This window comes from Ctenopharyngodon idella, chromosome 3 (genome assembly GCF_019924925.1).
Source record: "Ctenopharyngodon idella isolate HZGC_01 chromosome 3, HZGC01, whole genome shotgun sequence".
NCBI classification, from domain to species: domain Eukaryota; kingdom Metazoa; phylum Chordata; class Actinopteri; order Cypriniformes; family Xenocyprididae; genus Ctenopharyngodon; species Ctenopharyngodon idella.
The window spans coordinates 45,785,035-45,801,266 of record NC_067222.1 but is presented as its reverse complement, the minus strand read 5'-3'; the positions used below and the strand labels follow the sequence as shown (position 1 = coordinate 45,801,266).

The 16,232-nt window shown below is 37.2% G+C and overlaps 1 protein-coding gene across 1 annotated transcript; it reads right to left on the bottom strand.

The window, feature by feature from the left end:
• Positions 1 to 2,983: 2,983 nt before the first annotated feature.
• Positions 2,984 to 5,132, bottom strand: socs3a (suppressor of cytokine signaling 3a). Its single transcript, XM_051886058.1, has 2 exons — positions 4,914 to 5,132; positions 2,984 to 4,502 (listed from the first exon to the last, which is right to left on the bottom strand). Exon 2 carries the CDS (start codon positions 4,445 to 4,447, stop codon positions 3,818 to 3,820), a length of 630 nt encoding a protein of 209 aa, XP_051742018.1. The 5' UTR covers positions 4,448 to 4,502; positions 4,914 to 5,132; the 3' UTR covers positions 2,984 to 3,817.
• Between the last annotated feature and the right edge of the window lie 11,100 nt (positions 5,133 to 16,232).

Below are 16,232 nucleotides of genomic sequence, written 5' to 3'. Positions count from 1 at the left end.
CGTACGGCTGGCACTGACAGGGGAATATCCGATCTGTCCGCTAACATGGCAGACGCAAATGCACGTATCTGATTCATATCAGATTTATTTCCACATATCATGAGGCCTGAAACTGATCTGAGAATATCGGAATCCATGTGCTTTTTTTTCCTGCTTACATGTTTGTGGGTCATATCTGTGCCACATGGGAGGAAAAAAATCGGAATTGGGTCACTTGAACCATGTAATGTAAATACGGCCTAAGAGACTTTCTGAGCAGGCTTTTGCTACTTTCCATTGAAAATAATTGGCAGCACTGCCCTGGAAACCACCCACAACACCTTGACATCAGTTGTGCATGTACTAGCACCACATTTCAGTTTCAAATCTAAAACCAAAGGTCACTGTGAGGTAAATTATGATTATTATGACTTAACTAGTACAAATGCAGATGTATTTTGGGTAACACTTTATTTTAAGGTGACACAGTTACATGTTACTACATGTACTTACTATAGTAATTGTATGTTATTATGCATAATTACAAGTAACTAACCTTAAAGCAAACCCTAACCCTAATTGTAACTCTATAGTAAGTACATGTAGTTAATTAATATTACTTAGTACTTGTATGAGTAATTACAATGTAACAACGTCACCTTAAATTGTAATGGAATTTTGTAGTTTATGTTCATTCTTGTCTTTCATGGTATATATATACATATTTTTTTTTTTTTTTTTTTTTTTATTAATGGAGGTTTAGCAGACACATTGTTGAAGGCACATATTGACAGTGTTGGGGGTAATTACAAGTAAAATCATGTAATCAGATTACTTTTTTCAAGTAACTAGTAAAGTAATGCATTACTTTTAAATGTATAACAAAATATCTGAGTTACTTTTCAAATGCAAGTTACGTTATTTTCCCATTTATTGGCTGACTTTGCATTTCCTTCAGGCTTATTCATTTTGTTTCGTGAAAGGGGCCTTTACATAGAACTTTTATTTCTGTTATTAAAAAACAAACAAGCCCAGATGAGAAAAAGTAACGCATAAGTTACAGTGCATTACATTCTATAAAAACTAATAAAATGAGTTACTTTTTTAGGGAGTAACGCAATAATGTAACACATTACTTTTAAAAGTAACTTTCCCCAACACATATCGCACATTTACAGCTGAGAGAATTCGCACCCAAACAGCTGACTATCACTGAATTCTGGTAAACGCAGAGAGACGAGTTTGTTCTGCACATGCGTGCAGCAGCTGTTTGCACGCCTTTGTGTGGCTGGTATGAAACTGTTTCCTGGGTATAAGTCTCATAGCTCACATGTGTCGTGAGACCAGCATGTTTTTTCTCGCTTTACTGTAAACGTCAGTATAGCAGGAAGAAGAAAAAGGCAAAGGGTTGTAAGTACGAAACATGTCTGTTTGTCAGAAGCACCTTATTTCTCTGTGGCGAAAACATTTTTCCCCCTCTCGACCAATACTCAAGATTTAAAATTTGACATTTGTGCGATAAATCCATGGGCGTGACTTCAAAGCATTTGGTTTGTGTTTTATTGCAAAACTCTGTAATAGTTCTGCAAGGGGATAATTTGGCTTTCTGCGTGAAACCAAAACACAAGTTTAAGTTTGAACATGCATGGATCACCGTAGTGCGGTTTCCAGTGAAAAAAGTGTGCACTAAATGGCAGCTTAAAAAGTAACTTCATCAAGGTCTAAACTGATACAAATTTATTTATTCTGTTAGTGTATTGATTGTCACGTGCTTTCTCTTATTCACCCAAATACAATCACTCTCTATCACACATTCTCAGACGAATCCTCACACACACACACACTCCCCAGCTGTGTAAGTACAGCACATGCGTTCCAGTCCTATTCACCACAACACAGCGTGACTTTACAAACCTGACTAGTTTCCCAGCAGACTTCAAGTTCAAAAGAGTTCAAAACAGTCACACCTCTTCCCTTTTATCACAGTCTCTACCGAGTAAAGCCAGACTCGTTTAAAAAAAGAGATCAGCTGTTACCGCACACACACACACACACACACACACACACACTAGTCAAAGGTGTGGACGCTTGACTGAATTTAATGATTAATGAAGTTTTGAATATAAAGGCTTCTGCTTAAATGCTTGAAATGAGTTTTCTAGACAAATATAAATGGTTTCTGAGAATCAAGTTCTTTACAATACAATAATTTTACTTGAATTAATTTGTATTTATTCAGCATTCAAATCAACTCCATCAGTATTGTTTAAAAAGATGTACCACATCAAGTTTGTTGAGAAAAATCTACTGAAATCTGTAAGCTAGACTAAAAAAATAGATTTATATACAAGTTTTAGTCACTATTTAATTTCCATTTGTGTTATTTCATAGTTGATGACTTACTATTTGCTATAAAAATAGTAACAATAAAGGACGTAGTTACTTATAGTCAGTTGAATGTCAAAAGTGGCCTATTGAAATGAAGTGTAACGGAAAATAAAATGTTACATATGTTACATGTAGTTACTGTAACATACGTTTCTATCCCTAAACTAAACCCTAATCCTAACCCTACTATAGTAAGTACATGTAGTTACTCAGTACTTAAATGTAGTGTAACAAACACACCTTAAAATAAAGTGTAACCATAAAATGTTACCATTTAATTACCTTTTAATTGCAATATAACCACTTATCTCTCCTCGCATGTTATAGCTAGTCATTCACTTTTGTTATCCAAGGTCGTTCCTTTAAATACTGTGTGTAAAACTTTGACTGTAATCCCGAGCTTCCTCATATCAGTCAAAGTCTTACTGGAACAGCCTTGTCGGAGAGAGCGAGGGGAGGATCATTCCCGCTCACCAAAGTGAATATCTCTGAATCAACTTTAACCCTTCCAGGAGAGAATCTGAATCATAGGCGCCGGCAGGTCTGATTCATCTGCAATGTGAAGTATTTCAACCACTTTCAGACTGAGGAAAAATGAAAAACCCAAGACATGGAGTTCATTTTTACAAAAATAGTGCTCTTTAATAAATTATTGAAATGTTGTTTTTGTTTTTTTTTCATATATAAATATAAATACATTACATCAAAACATGGTTGAGATGTCTTTACAAAAGATAACCGATCTGAATTCATCTTCATATATGTAAACAGTGTCTTGTATGACAAGGTGAAACATGGGTGATCTTTTAGACACAGACCACTCATGCATGTTAATACATTCAATAACAAACAGCAGTCTCATTTCAACTGCTTCTAACACAAACACTACAAACACACAGAAATTTTGTTTCAAAGTGTCGCTCTTTCAAGTACAAGCAGAATGTCCATTTTTATGTGTTTTATCTGAGCTGCTTTGACTCTTTTGTTCCCACCCAGAAGTCATTTCTCAACAACAGCATGTCCACTGTGCCTCAGTGCTAATGCTGTTACTCACTTCTTCCTTTTTCCCTTGAAAGGCACAAATATTTACTTGGAAGAAGGCGGTGGCAGCTGGTTTCGGTTAAATGGCTTGCTGTCTCCCTGCTTGGCGGAGCTCGCAGATTCGAGGCAGTGATTGGTGCCCGCAGATACTGGCAAAGGAACAGTACAAATGTGCATTCACTGGCAAGAACGAGGCTTCAAGATCAGTCATGTGAGAATGCATCAGTGATAGTACTCATGGCAGTACTCGCCAACTCCATGTACTCATGAACAGTTCAATACTTCTTGGCCCATCAAGCTTCCAAGGCCTGTGACCTTTGAGGCTCACCGGACTAGCTTCAGCTCCCTCATTGCCTCCCATTTCTTCATTCAACATAGCTCAGACCACAGATCAGTGCATCTCAGTTGTTTAAATGGGAGCATCGTACTCTTGTAGGAAGTCTTTGAGCTGTTGTGGGAGCTGCTCTTTTTTCCCAGAAACGTCTATATGTCCATTCACAGTCTTCCTGCATAGATGCTGCAGGGAGGACATTGTGCAAGGTAGGGGCCTCAACAGCTCCAAGGGGATTTTCTCGCCCCCTGTGTAGATGTAGTAGGCGCTCCGAGAGTTTCCAATGGACAGAGCGCTTCTGGCTGAGGGCATGTAGTGATGGACGAGCTTCAGCACGCAGTCGAAGCGTGGCACCGACTGCATGCTCTTGGAGTCCGTTTGTAGGAAAAACGACTTGTTGTCACACTGCATCCGCAGGTTCTTGGTGCCCGACTCGGTCTTGACGCTGAGCGTGAAGAAGTGCCGGTTGTCCGAACTGTCTCTGACCAGAAAGGTCCCGCTAGGCTCCGAGTTCAACAGGTGGTTGGCCTCTTTGCCGCTGATGGAGCCCCAGTAGAAGCCGCTCTCCTGGAGCATCCTGATGGCGTGTTGCACCATCTGGTATTGCAGCTTGGAGCTGAAGGTTTTGTAACGGTGAGACGGCAGCCGCATGCTTGAGTCAAACAGGCTGCTGCTCATTGCGTTGTCAAACTTGCTGTGAGTTACCATGGCGCTACGCACAAAACTTGAGCTGCTGGGAATGGTTATGGGGAGCCTCTCAAAGCTGGTAACAAAAGAGAAAGACTTAAGATGAGTACCACAGGAAACATACATTCAATAAGACTGCATTTTTAAAAGTGTAGTGCTTTAAAGCCAGTTATGAAGCCAAAACATTTGATACTGTTCTATTATTGCAGATTGAAGTACATGTAGGAAAGATACTCAACCTATTAAAGTATAAAACTTATTTGAATTTGCTATAATTATAATTTGTTGGCAAAATTGAACAATAATAGGCTAATTCTTACTCCTTATATTGGCTATACATAAGTATCTTGTATATTATGTAGTTATTAAGGAGTAAGAATTGTTAAGTTAAGCAAATAAAGCCTTAATATTCATAAAGATGCCTTAAGTATAAAGTCAGAGCACTCTGATTAGTTTACCAAGAATATATTCTAAAAGCCTCTCTCACCTTTTAGTCTCTTTTGGTAGATGAGAACTTTTTGTGTAATATCCAAAGTGGTAAGTCTCTCTCCTCTGGCTGACTGCGTTAACTCCTGCCTTGTTAAGAGAAGTTAGTGTTTCTTCGCAGCGCCGTACTGAAGTTCTCTGTTATTTGTAGTGGCCTCTCGTCATATTCTAGTTTAGCTCCGCCTACCAGGGTTCTTCCAGTTCCAGTAAGGGTAGGTTGTCAGTAATACTATTCCTGGTACTACAAATGCTCTTCCCCTCCCCCTCTCTGCTCTTCCAGATCTACCGCCTTACTGTAAACGTATTCCCTACCACAACACCTCCCCATTGTTGATGAACAGATACCGTTTCCTAGTAACAGTGCTATATTACGAGTTTACACGAGACTTAAGGCACAAATTCGCGCCATGTGTGCATTCATGATAATGTTTAGGTGATACAGTGTATACCAAACTTATGGTGTTTAACATATTTGTGGCCAACAACATGATTAAACCGAATAAAATACGACTCATGAGCTCTGACACGCGATAGATCTGACTGTCATGTCGGCCATGATAATACGCATATCTATCCACAAGAGGACGCTAGTGTTATCGGCTTTACTATTAGAAGACACTGTGTAACTAAATATATAATAGTAAAATAAACAATAGCAAGGTAGTAGAAAGTACACATTTTATTTTTATTTATTTATTTATTTTTAACTAGAAACGTTAATAATTATAATTAAAATCATGCAAAACGTGTATTTTAAACGATGCAGGCACTAAGCAGAGTCAGATTTCCAGGAGACTGGGTGTATTCATACATAAAAAAAAATAAAGAAGTAGAATAAAACTAAAAGCATTAAATATAGCTACATCTAGATTGAGTAATCAGAAGACATGTACAGATGTGCACATTATTAAGCCTACTGTATATATATAAAAATGTATAAATATTCATGTATTTACATGATATGCATATATTGTATGTATCTAAAAGGCTAAATCCATTGTCTTTTTCATGAATATTTATTTGAACACTTCCCAAACATGCCAGTGGCCTATTAAAAGATTAGCATACAAGTATGCATTATCAAAAAACTAAGTCACCTTGGCTAATCCGGTTTCACACAGACAATAGTCAAGAGAAACGGCGTGGAATGGCATGTGAGCGGTGAAGCTCATTTACTGAAAATACTGAATCTCCTCGGGCAGAAACGTAAGCTAAAATTACCATGAAAATATGGGTAGTCTGGACGAGAAAAAGGAACAGAAAGACACATCGTGGGTCTCATTCGAAACTGGACAAAATAGAGCTGTGTTGTGAGAGTGTATCTGCTGGTCAGTTTTCCATTCGTCCACACAAGGAAAACTGCCCTGGACTTTCCAGACCATTGTCAAATAGAGAGTTTTGCATAGAAAGGAATTTTAAAAAATGATGTCACACTTCTTATTTAAAGATAATACAACAGAAAAACAGTATCAGTACCATCTTCAACCATCAAGAAGTCTTCCTGGTTTCAGTTTTCCTGCTAACCCAGATATACACAAATGATATCAAACTGTCTATACTGCACATCAACAAATTGTTATACTTGGCTGCATGCGCTATTGACAACGCGGGAATAGTATGTTAATAATAAGTCAGTGCACTTCCCAGATAGCATTTGCTCAGAGCAAATATGTAATGTTGATAATTGGTATAAGATCCAGGAAGGGTTTTGTATTATATTTAAACAACATAGTTACCTTTTACCAGAGGAGTGAACATGATCTGTCACTTATCAAGTTCATCTTGTAAAAGCACTCAGACTATTGAAGAATAAAGGAGACATGTGGGTAAGGGAAGATTAGAGTTAAATAAAATGTTGAACCAGAACTTTTTTTTTTTTTTTTTTTTTTTTTTGTTGTTGTTTTTTTGTTGCCAGAATGAATAAGAGGATTTTACTGTAATACATTTCACATTAGTGTGAAATGATTTGGTAATTTATAGGAATTTCACATGAAGGCAGAAATGTCCTCTCTCTGGAAATCTCTCAGTATTTTCTGTTCTGCTTCCAGCTTTCCTTCTCTGAAATTTCACAAGTAAAGGGAGGTGGTATTACACATGCTGTGCAATCTGAGATTCATTTCTGTATCAAAAAAAAAAAAAGTCTTATCAGTCTCATCAAAAATGTATTTTATCAGATCAGCACTCCTAGACAACGATTCAACAGAATCCTCACTGTAGATCAGTGAAGCTGGGTTTCTCATGGGTTTCTCTTCCTTCTGGTCTCCCTGTAATTCAAAGTGCAAAGCCGTACACTCCTCTTCCCATCTTTGTGTACACTGTATTTAGATCACATTTTGGGAAGTTCTCGCCATATTCCAAGATATACAAAGTGCATATATATACATGAAAAGTCATAAGAAAGTATTTCCACATATAACACACTTTCATAAATATGCTCTGGTAAAGCTCAGACACTTTATGTTTTATGTATTTATAAGTATTAGCTATTTCCAGTTGTATTTGTTGTTTTGATTTAAATGCTTCCTATATGTTTTCCATTTCAAATATGAAAGTTTCAGTTGGTTTATGGGATGGTATAACAATCATTTTGAACACATAAATTTGATTACTTCCAAATAGCAAAAGCACTAGTGCCACTGAACTTATGTTTCATTAAAACATTTTTAGCTCTTAAATCATTGAGTTTTAAAGTGATGCCTATGATTTTCTTAAAGGTACACTATGTAACTTTTGACTGGTTAAAAAACAAAACAGAAGAACATTGTTTTGGTTGTGCTTCGGCTCTGCGTGACTGTGTGGATGAATACGACCCTTCACAATAGATAACTCTTTACAATCAACTCTGTTAGAGGACTACATATGGCGATTTATCTGTTCAATAAAATACCTCACTCATCTGTTAAAGGGTTAGATCACCCAAAAATGAAAATTATCCCATGATTTACTCACCCTCAAGCCATCCTAGGTTTATCTTCTTTCAGATGAACAAAGTTGGAGTTATATTAAAAAATATCCTTGCTCTTCCAAGCTTAATAAATTGTAGTGAAGGGGGCTCAAGTTTTCAAAAAACTCATCCATCATAAAAGTACTCCACAAGGCTCCAGGGGGTTAATAAAGGCCTTCTGAAGTGAAGCGATGGGTTTTTGTAAAAAAAAAAAAAAAAAAAAAAAAAAAAAAAAAAAAATCCACATTTAAATCTTTATAAACGAATATAACTAGCATCCAGCAGACGGCCTACGCAAATCAACTTATGCCAAAAGAGTAACTTCTGATACAACGTATGGTGTATTGATGAACACGGAAGTGCAGAGGATAGAGCAAAACAAAACACCGGTCACAAATTAGAAGTCTAAAACGAGAATTTTTAAAGAGAAATGTTGGAGGATTTTGATATAAGAGAAGAGGAGCTTGAGTTTGTTGCCCAGCCCTATTTGTTTGAACCGCGAGAGGCGTCTAAGCTTACACTACTCCTACATCCTACGTCATACATTACGTCAGAAGTTACTCTTTTGGCGCAAGTCGATTTGCTTAGGCCATCTGCCGGAAGCTAATTATTATAGTTAATAAAGTTTTAAATATGGATATTTTTCTTACAAAAACCCATCGCTTCACTTCAGAAGGCCTTTATTAACCCACTGGAGTCGTATGGATTAATTTTATGATGGATGGATGAGTTTTTTTTAAATATTGAGCGCCATTATAAAGCTTGGAAGAGCCAGGATATTTTTTAATTAAAAAAAAAATAATAATATTTTTTTTAATCTCTGATTGTGTTCGTCTGAAAGAAGATAGCCATATTCACATAGGATGGCTTGAGGGTGAGTAAATTATGGGATAATTTTTGGGTGAACTATCCCTTTAAGTACTAAAAATGCCATCTCCGCTTTTACAACATTTCAAATCCGTCAGTTCTGGTCATCTGCATAAAGCCAAGCCAATGTTGATTCTTGTTTTATTACGAGCTCTGTCACGTTCTCTTTTTGCCAGTGGACTCTCCTCTGTTCGGCATTTGTTTAAAACAGGCGATTCCCCGGAGGTTGGAGATTTAACAGCTCCATGTCAACCTTTTTCGCTTGTCGTAACTCACCTATGCCACTCCCACATGATAAACGCATCAAAGTAGCCGGAGCAACTTTTCTCTATTATATGATATGATGAGACACACATGGGAGAGTGACATATGTACTCAAATGCTTATAATTGATAGTGAATCAGGGATAGACAAAAACACATTTTGGAAGAAGGATTGATAATGTATTTACTCGTTATTTCAATTGTGTTCCTTTATTTTTTTAAATTACATTTTATTTATTTACTGTGTGCAGAAAAAACTTCACTATTTAACTGAAATTTCTGGCAATATGGTAGGATTCCTGTTTTATCGGCTATATAATTATATTACAGCACTAACAGCCTGGAATATGTTGTATGTTGGATAAAATAAAGTCACTTATTTCCTTGTTTTAAAAGTGTTGAATTGCTCCCTGCAGGCAAATAAAGATTTCCAGCAATCATTGCTTCCGTAAGCATGGTGCACATTGGCAACACTGTTCGATTTATCACATTATTAGTTATTTGGCCTAACTATCGAGGTTAGTAAAATATTGTACAAGGGAACTTGATAAGCATTTTTACTTCTGCCTGATAAGATCTCAGTAATGTTTCCTGTATGCCATCTGTGTTTCATCATGATTCATTTCGGGGGAAAACCTTTACTGAGGGTACTCTTCAGTCTGGTGCTGAGGCTCTGAGCTTCATATTAAAAGAAACGAGCCTGATTCACTGAAGCCATGTGCTGTCTGTTGATACCACAATGCTTTCAGACATATTGTTGTATTTTAAAAAATACATTGTGGCAGAAGCTCAGTGGTATAATGGGATGGAAAAGAAAACACACCTACACAGGAGCTTCTGTAATTGTGTGATGTTTCCACATGATTTGTGAGCCAGTGTGTATTATTTAAACATGATAATGCTTGTCTTTACTACAAGGAAGTAACCTGACATGTTGGGAACTTCATTATCCTCATTTCCTTTTGGAAACAGAAGACCGTTTAAATTTGTTTTATGAAAAAATATTTGTTTAACAAATTATTTAAAAAAATGAAAAGGAAAATATCAGCAATATAACATCAATAATTTATGATCAATAACATGTGTGTGGTCCTGGTAATCCCTGTGTTATGGGGACCCACAAGTATAGTAATACCAGTAACTTTTGACCTTGTGGGGACATTTTTTTTTTTTAATTTTGAAAATCTAAAATAGCAGAAAGTTTTCTGTGATGTTTGTGTAGGGGGACAGAATATACAGTTTTTACAGTATAAAAACAATTACACCAGTGGAATGTCCCCATAATGATAGAAATACCAGTGTGTGTGCGTGCATTTTTGTGACATATCAGGACACAAATTTGTATAATGACATGGGTATTACAAGGAGAGGGTGACTTATGAGGACATTATCCCATGTCCCCATTTTTCAAAAGGCTTATAAATCATACAGAATGAGATTTTTTGAGAAAGTAAAAATGTGCACAGTTTCCTGTAATGGGTAGGTTTAAGTGTAGGGTTGGTGTAGGGTGATAGAAAATACGGTTTGGACAGTATAAAAACCATTACGCTTATGGAATGTCCCCACAATTCACAAAAACAAACCTCTGTGTATGTGTGTGTGTGTGTGTGTGTGTGTGTGTGGTCTAAACCCTACATAATGAGGACAAAATGTCCCTATAATAATAGTAATAAAATTTATCTTGTGGGGATATTTTTGGTCCCCACGAGGAAAACAGCTTGTAAAACATACTGTATGATTTTTTTTTTTTTTGAAAATATAATAATGCAAATTTTCTGTGAGAGAAGTTTGCTGTGCAGAAAAAATACATCCTGTTTGTTTACATGAACTGCATGAACTTAGTGAACAAACTAATTAACTAACATTTTCCAACCTACAGGCTCTATCCCAACTGGCACCCTTTGCTCTCACGGTCTAAATTTTTCCACTAATCGGCTCAATGAGGGAAAATACTGGCCGCAAAGGGGGTGCTTGTGTATCTTTATGAATCATGAAATGGCAAATGGGACCCCCTAAGGTTGAGTGCCTTCAACCCTCCTCCTGGAGACCCACTGTCCTGCAAAGTTTAGAACCAATCCTAATCAAACACCTGAACCAGCTAATCGAGATCGTCAGGATCACTTGAAAATAAACAAGCTAAAGCAAGTTGGAAATAAACTTTGCAGGACAGTGGCCCTCCAGGATCAGGGTTGAAGACCTAGGTAGACTTAACAGATGTGAAAGTGAAGGCCACAATTCTGAAAGTCCACTTCAGCTGTGATTTAGGACAGATTTATCTAATTCTCCCAGACAGCACATGTGATTAAGCAATCCAAATTTTAATTAAAGAGCACTTCATCTGGAAGGAATCTGTTGTGTTCAAACATCTGAAAAACATCTTTAAAAAATGCATCTTCTACATGTTTATTTAACATCTGAGAGGAAACGTCTTAGAGACGTATTTTGGGTGAGTCCTCTTACATATGAAAACACTGTAGCTATTAGCTGTAAAACTGTCTGCACAATACAATGTGACAACAGACAGTGATGGAGCATTTCTACACTACACCTCTTCATTGGAAAAAATAAAATAGCTTGTTAATGAAAAAGTTCTGCTACTTTTGAAACAGAAGAGCTGTCATGCTACTGAAAACTGTGGTTAGCAGCATTTCTAATTAGGGGCAGTTTACATGACACTGTTTTCAACTAAAAAGCGAAAACGTGTTTTGGCCGTTCGTTTACACGACAAGTGCGTTTTAGGGACCTGAAAATGCAAACTTTTGAAACTGGGAAGTGCAAGTTTTTGAAAAAGATACCGTTATCGCCTCCAACTACAAAAAAGTGAATTTGTGAAAACAGTGACTTCATGGGCATGTGTGTTACGTGTTCAGTCTATAGACGCGTAGTGTTTCTTTACAAAGTAACATCGCCATCTACTGGCCTGACAGCAGAACACGGCGTTTTAGTCATTTTCACAGATCTGTGTGATTGAGGATTGTTTTGAAGACGTTGTCGTCTGTATGCAAGAAATGCAAAGGAAAATCTTCTCAGTTTTTAGTACATCATTGTCGCGTAAACGTACCCTCACTCCCCACCGCTGAAAATATTGCTTATAAAAGTATTTAAGTAGTTCATTCTAATTAAAAATTGCTATTTTATCCAATATTTATATGTGTTATGCTGGTATAATTGAATCATGTTGTGTCATGTTAAGTCAGGTAGCACTTTTACTTTTGTAGCGCTTTTCACAATACACATTGTTTCAAAGCAGCTTTACGGAAAATCATGCTAATGTTTATATCTTCATGCCATATAGTCGCATTTAGCATTTAGACATTTTCTAAACAATCAAGCAGTTGAGATTTTCTAAAGGCTTCCCAGCTGAAAAAAATATGTTCTAAGAAAGTTTAGAGGTGGTAATGTGGCCATGACGCGAAGCGCTTATACTACGGTTACCACACCTCAAGACACTGTTCCGATGTTATATTTCAAGATATTTGTCAGGTTTTTGTCCTTAAAACACTCTTGTGTGTGGGACTAATTTCTTACGCATCTCATCCCAAGCCTCCATTGCTGATTCCAAAACGTCATTTTAGAACTAGTAACGGAGGATTGAGCCTTTATAGCAGAATAATACCGTTGATACAGTTATTAACACAGTTAAGAGAGAGAGAGAGAGAGAGAGAGAGAGAGAGAATAAGCAGCATATGTGAATTAGCCTACTTGAGTCTGTGCGTCTCTCACAGCAGCAGTGTCGATAACTAATAACGAAACTATAAGTTTATCTACCTCAAGAACCGCACAGTTATGACCTCGCTGGTGAGAAATGTCATGTAGCTTTTAAAGGGTTGGTTAATCCGAAAATGAAAGTAATGTCATTAATTACTCACCCTCTACACCCATAAGACCTTCGTTTATCTTTGGAACACAAATTAAGATATTTTGATTAAATCTGATGGCTCAGTGAGGCCTCTATTGAGAGCAAAGCCACCGAACCTCTCAAGATCCATAAAGGTACTAAGGACGTATTTAAAACAGTTCATGTGAATTCAGTGGTTCAACCTTAATATTATAATGTGACGAGAATTCTTTTTGTGTGCCAAAAAAAACAAAATAACGACTTTTCAACAATATCTCGTGATGGCCGATTTCAAAACACCGCTTCTGAGCTTTACGAATCTTTTGTTTCGAATAAGTGATTCAGATCTCCTATCAAATGGCTAAACTGCTGAAATCACGTGACTTTGGCGCTCCAAACATTCGATTCCTAAAGCTCTGAAGCAGTGTTTAAAATCGCCCATCACTAATATCTGCATAATATCATTGCGCCTGCTGCACCCATGGTACGACAGCAAAGTTCCTTGATTATTACGCTGGAATGAGAGTATAGTTCCTAGCCATATCGGCCTAGAAAATCGCAACTTTTCATTTTTCGTCGGTCTTAGTACACGATGTAACTACAGAAGAGTCAAGTTTTAAATAGGAAAAATATCGAAACTCTTTGGTCATTTTTGAGCGAGATGCTAACGGTCTATTCAGATTCAATGAACTATGCTAAGCTATGCTAAAAGTGGTACCGCCAGACCCGGAGATCGGCTGAATGGATTCAAAAACGGTAAAACTCAACTGTTTAACTCTAGGGGAGTTGGAAAATTAGCCTATTTTCAAAAAAAGTGGACTGTTCCTTTAAGTTGCTAAACTATTTTACTGATTAATTCATCAGAGCAGCGCTGACAAAATTTCTGTGTGAGTGTGTGTCCGTACTATACGTAATGTTACGTGTGCACATTTGAAAGAGAGAGAGAGAGTGTGCGAGAGAGTATGTGCTTTCAGGACACAATAAAACATATTTTGTGGCAAAAACCATGACAATAATTTGTCGTTTTTATCCTATTGTTTACTATATTTATTTCCTTGGTCGGTGTCGTTGTGGGTTTTGGTTCTTTTGCGGTTGTAGGCTGTAGGACCTATTGAAATAACTGAAATCATTTGGCAAAGTGATACGGAACTGTTATGCGGTCAAGATCTGCCTAGAACTACTTTAGCTGTGCGTTTTCCTGAAAATAATTGCACACCTTAGAACGTTGGTCAACCAATCAGATTCGAGCATTCAACAGCCCCCTAGTATAAGTATTAATAATGTTTTTGAGGCCATAAATAAGACCAGATAATTTTGAACAAACATTCTGTTAATGTTAACGTTTGTTCATAACTTTGAGAAAATCTTGCCAGAATGTTAGCCAAAATTATTAGAACATTCCCTGTTAGCTGGGTTTATATCACTTTACTCGAGTATACTGTATGTATGCTGATGAAAACAACAATTTGCGAAAATTAGCTGAGGTTTGCTATATAGTTAGCTTAGCAACATGCTAATGCTAAACAATCAGATTGTTAGGGAGCACTATTTGTATGGACAGAGTAGGTTTAATGCAGACCCTACACCCTGGTGGTCTGAAACTCTCTGCTGCTTCTCAGAGGTGCGACTGTTCCCTGCTGGACTCGGAACTTCTTCTCATTCCATGGTTTCTGGCTGCTGTCTGCACTTCCTCCATGCTTCTCTACTTAACCAGTGAGAACAGTACAGCAGTGTTCAACAAGAAGGAATCTGACAGTTACCCAGTTCACTGCCTGCCTGCATGTGCACCTTTAGTGGAGTGCAACTCTTTTATTCTTCTGAACATCTTTTGACCTCAAATACCAGAGAGCTAAAGCAGGCTGAGGCCTGTTATCTCGGGCCACTTCCTTGTTGATCCCTTTAGATGAAAGAGGGTTCCAGCCTACAGGAAACTCCTCTGGAAGCACGCCAAGTCTCTCAGTCACAAGGGTTCTTGAGAAAGACAGAACACTCTGTTCCAACGGTACCAAATCAAAACAATCTGTTCGGCCTTGCCTAGGTGACCTTTGTTGGAGTTAGAGAAAAAACATTTGTTTATTTTTACAGTCTTAAAGGAGCATTTTAGTCTAATTAAAACTTAAATGTTAATACTTTATTTATTTATTTATTACAATATTATCAAAACCTCATAGCTTGGTGTAGAGATAGTTAAGTAAGCATTGGTAGGTTAATTGTCCCAAAATGTACACAATATAATAGCAGAATTTGATTTGGAAAATGTTTCAAGCCTTAAGTCTGATAAAACTGCTTACTGACTTTATCTGTGATAAAGTAAATTTATCTGTCAAAAGATACAGTAATCTTTATCCCTGTATCTCTCCACAAACATTTGTTTACATATTTTTACCATGTTGACAGGATTTACTTTACATGGTCATGACAGAAGTGGAGGATTTGAAATATGTCAATTTCAAAGTTTTGCATTATGCAACCAGAACATTTTTTAACTATCTACAACTTTACAAAGCACATAAAATAATTAAATAATCAAAAGTAAATGTTTTATTGATTTTTTTTTATTGGATTTCCGAAGTCATTTTGGTTCAGATGTTCAAGGTCATGTTATATTTTACATTTATTGGGTTTTAATGCCCATTAACTTGATCATATGTAGGTTTATAGGTTAGTGAATGTAGGTCAAAGCAGAGCAGTATTTTTTGTCATTAAGTCATTTCTTATCATAAAGTACAGGTGCATTAACCCCCAAGTAACCCTGGGGCTGCAATGAGGAAGGAAGATTTCTTCTCAGCAAGATCTCTGTTGATGCCAAAAATTATTAAGATAGAAAACTAAAACTATATAGATATTTTGAAGAAACACACAAATAAGAAATTAACATATTCATTTCAAATACTTTTTTATAGCCTATTGTATTAGATGTTTTTCAAGTGATGTGATTTTTTTTAATTGTATCCAGTAGGCCTACTGAGCACCCTGAGCATTAAAATCACTCGCCGGTATAGATTAATGGGAATGCTAACAGCTAGCTAACGGCTAGCTCTCGCCAGGTATCATCGACCTCCTAAATGTGAGTCTTGGCTTGACTTTTTGTGTGCTGAGTTTCCAAGAAGCCGTGGCTGCATTTTTATTGTTATTCCCACAATACATCCAGTGTAGAATGAAACACTGCAGCTCTTGTGAGTTCAGCCTACAATAATATCTCTTCAGCAGTCTCTCTCTGAGTGCGTGCGCGCATGTGTGTGGTATGACCGGTATGATCGTCTGTTGCTGAATCAGGCAGGAGTGTGCGAGCGCGAGACCGGGAGGAGCTCCTCTCTTCTGGGAAACGGGCTGTAGTTAATTGGCAGCCTGTGAGTTCACACATGGATCTGTTTAGGAGAGGGGACGAGGAATCCCGCAAGTTCAGAG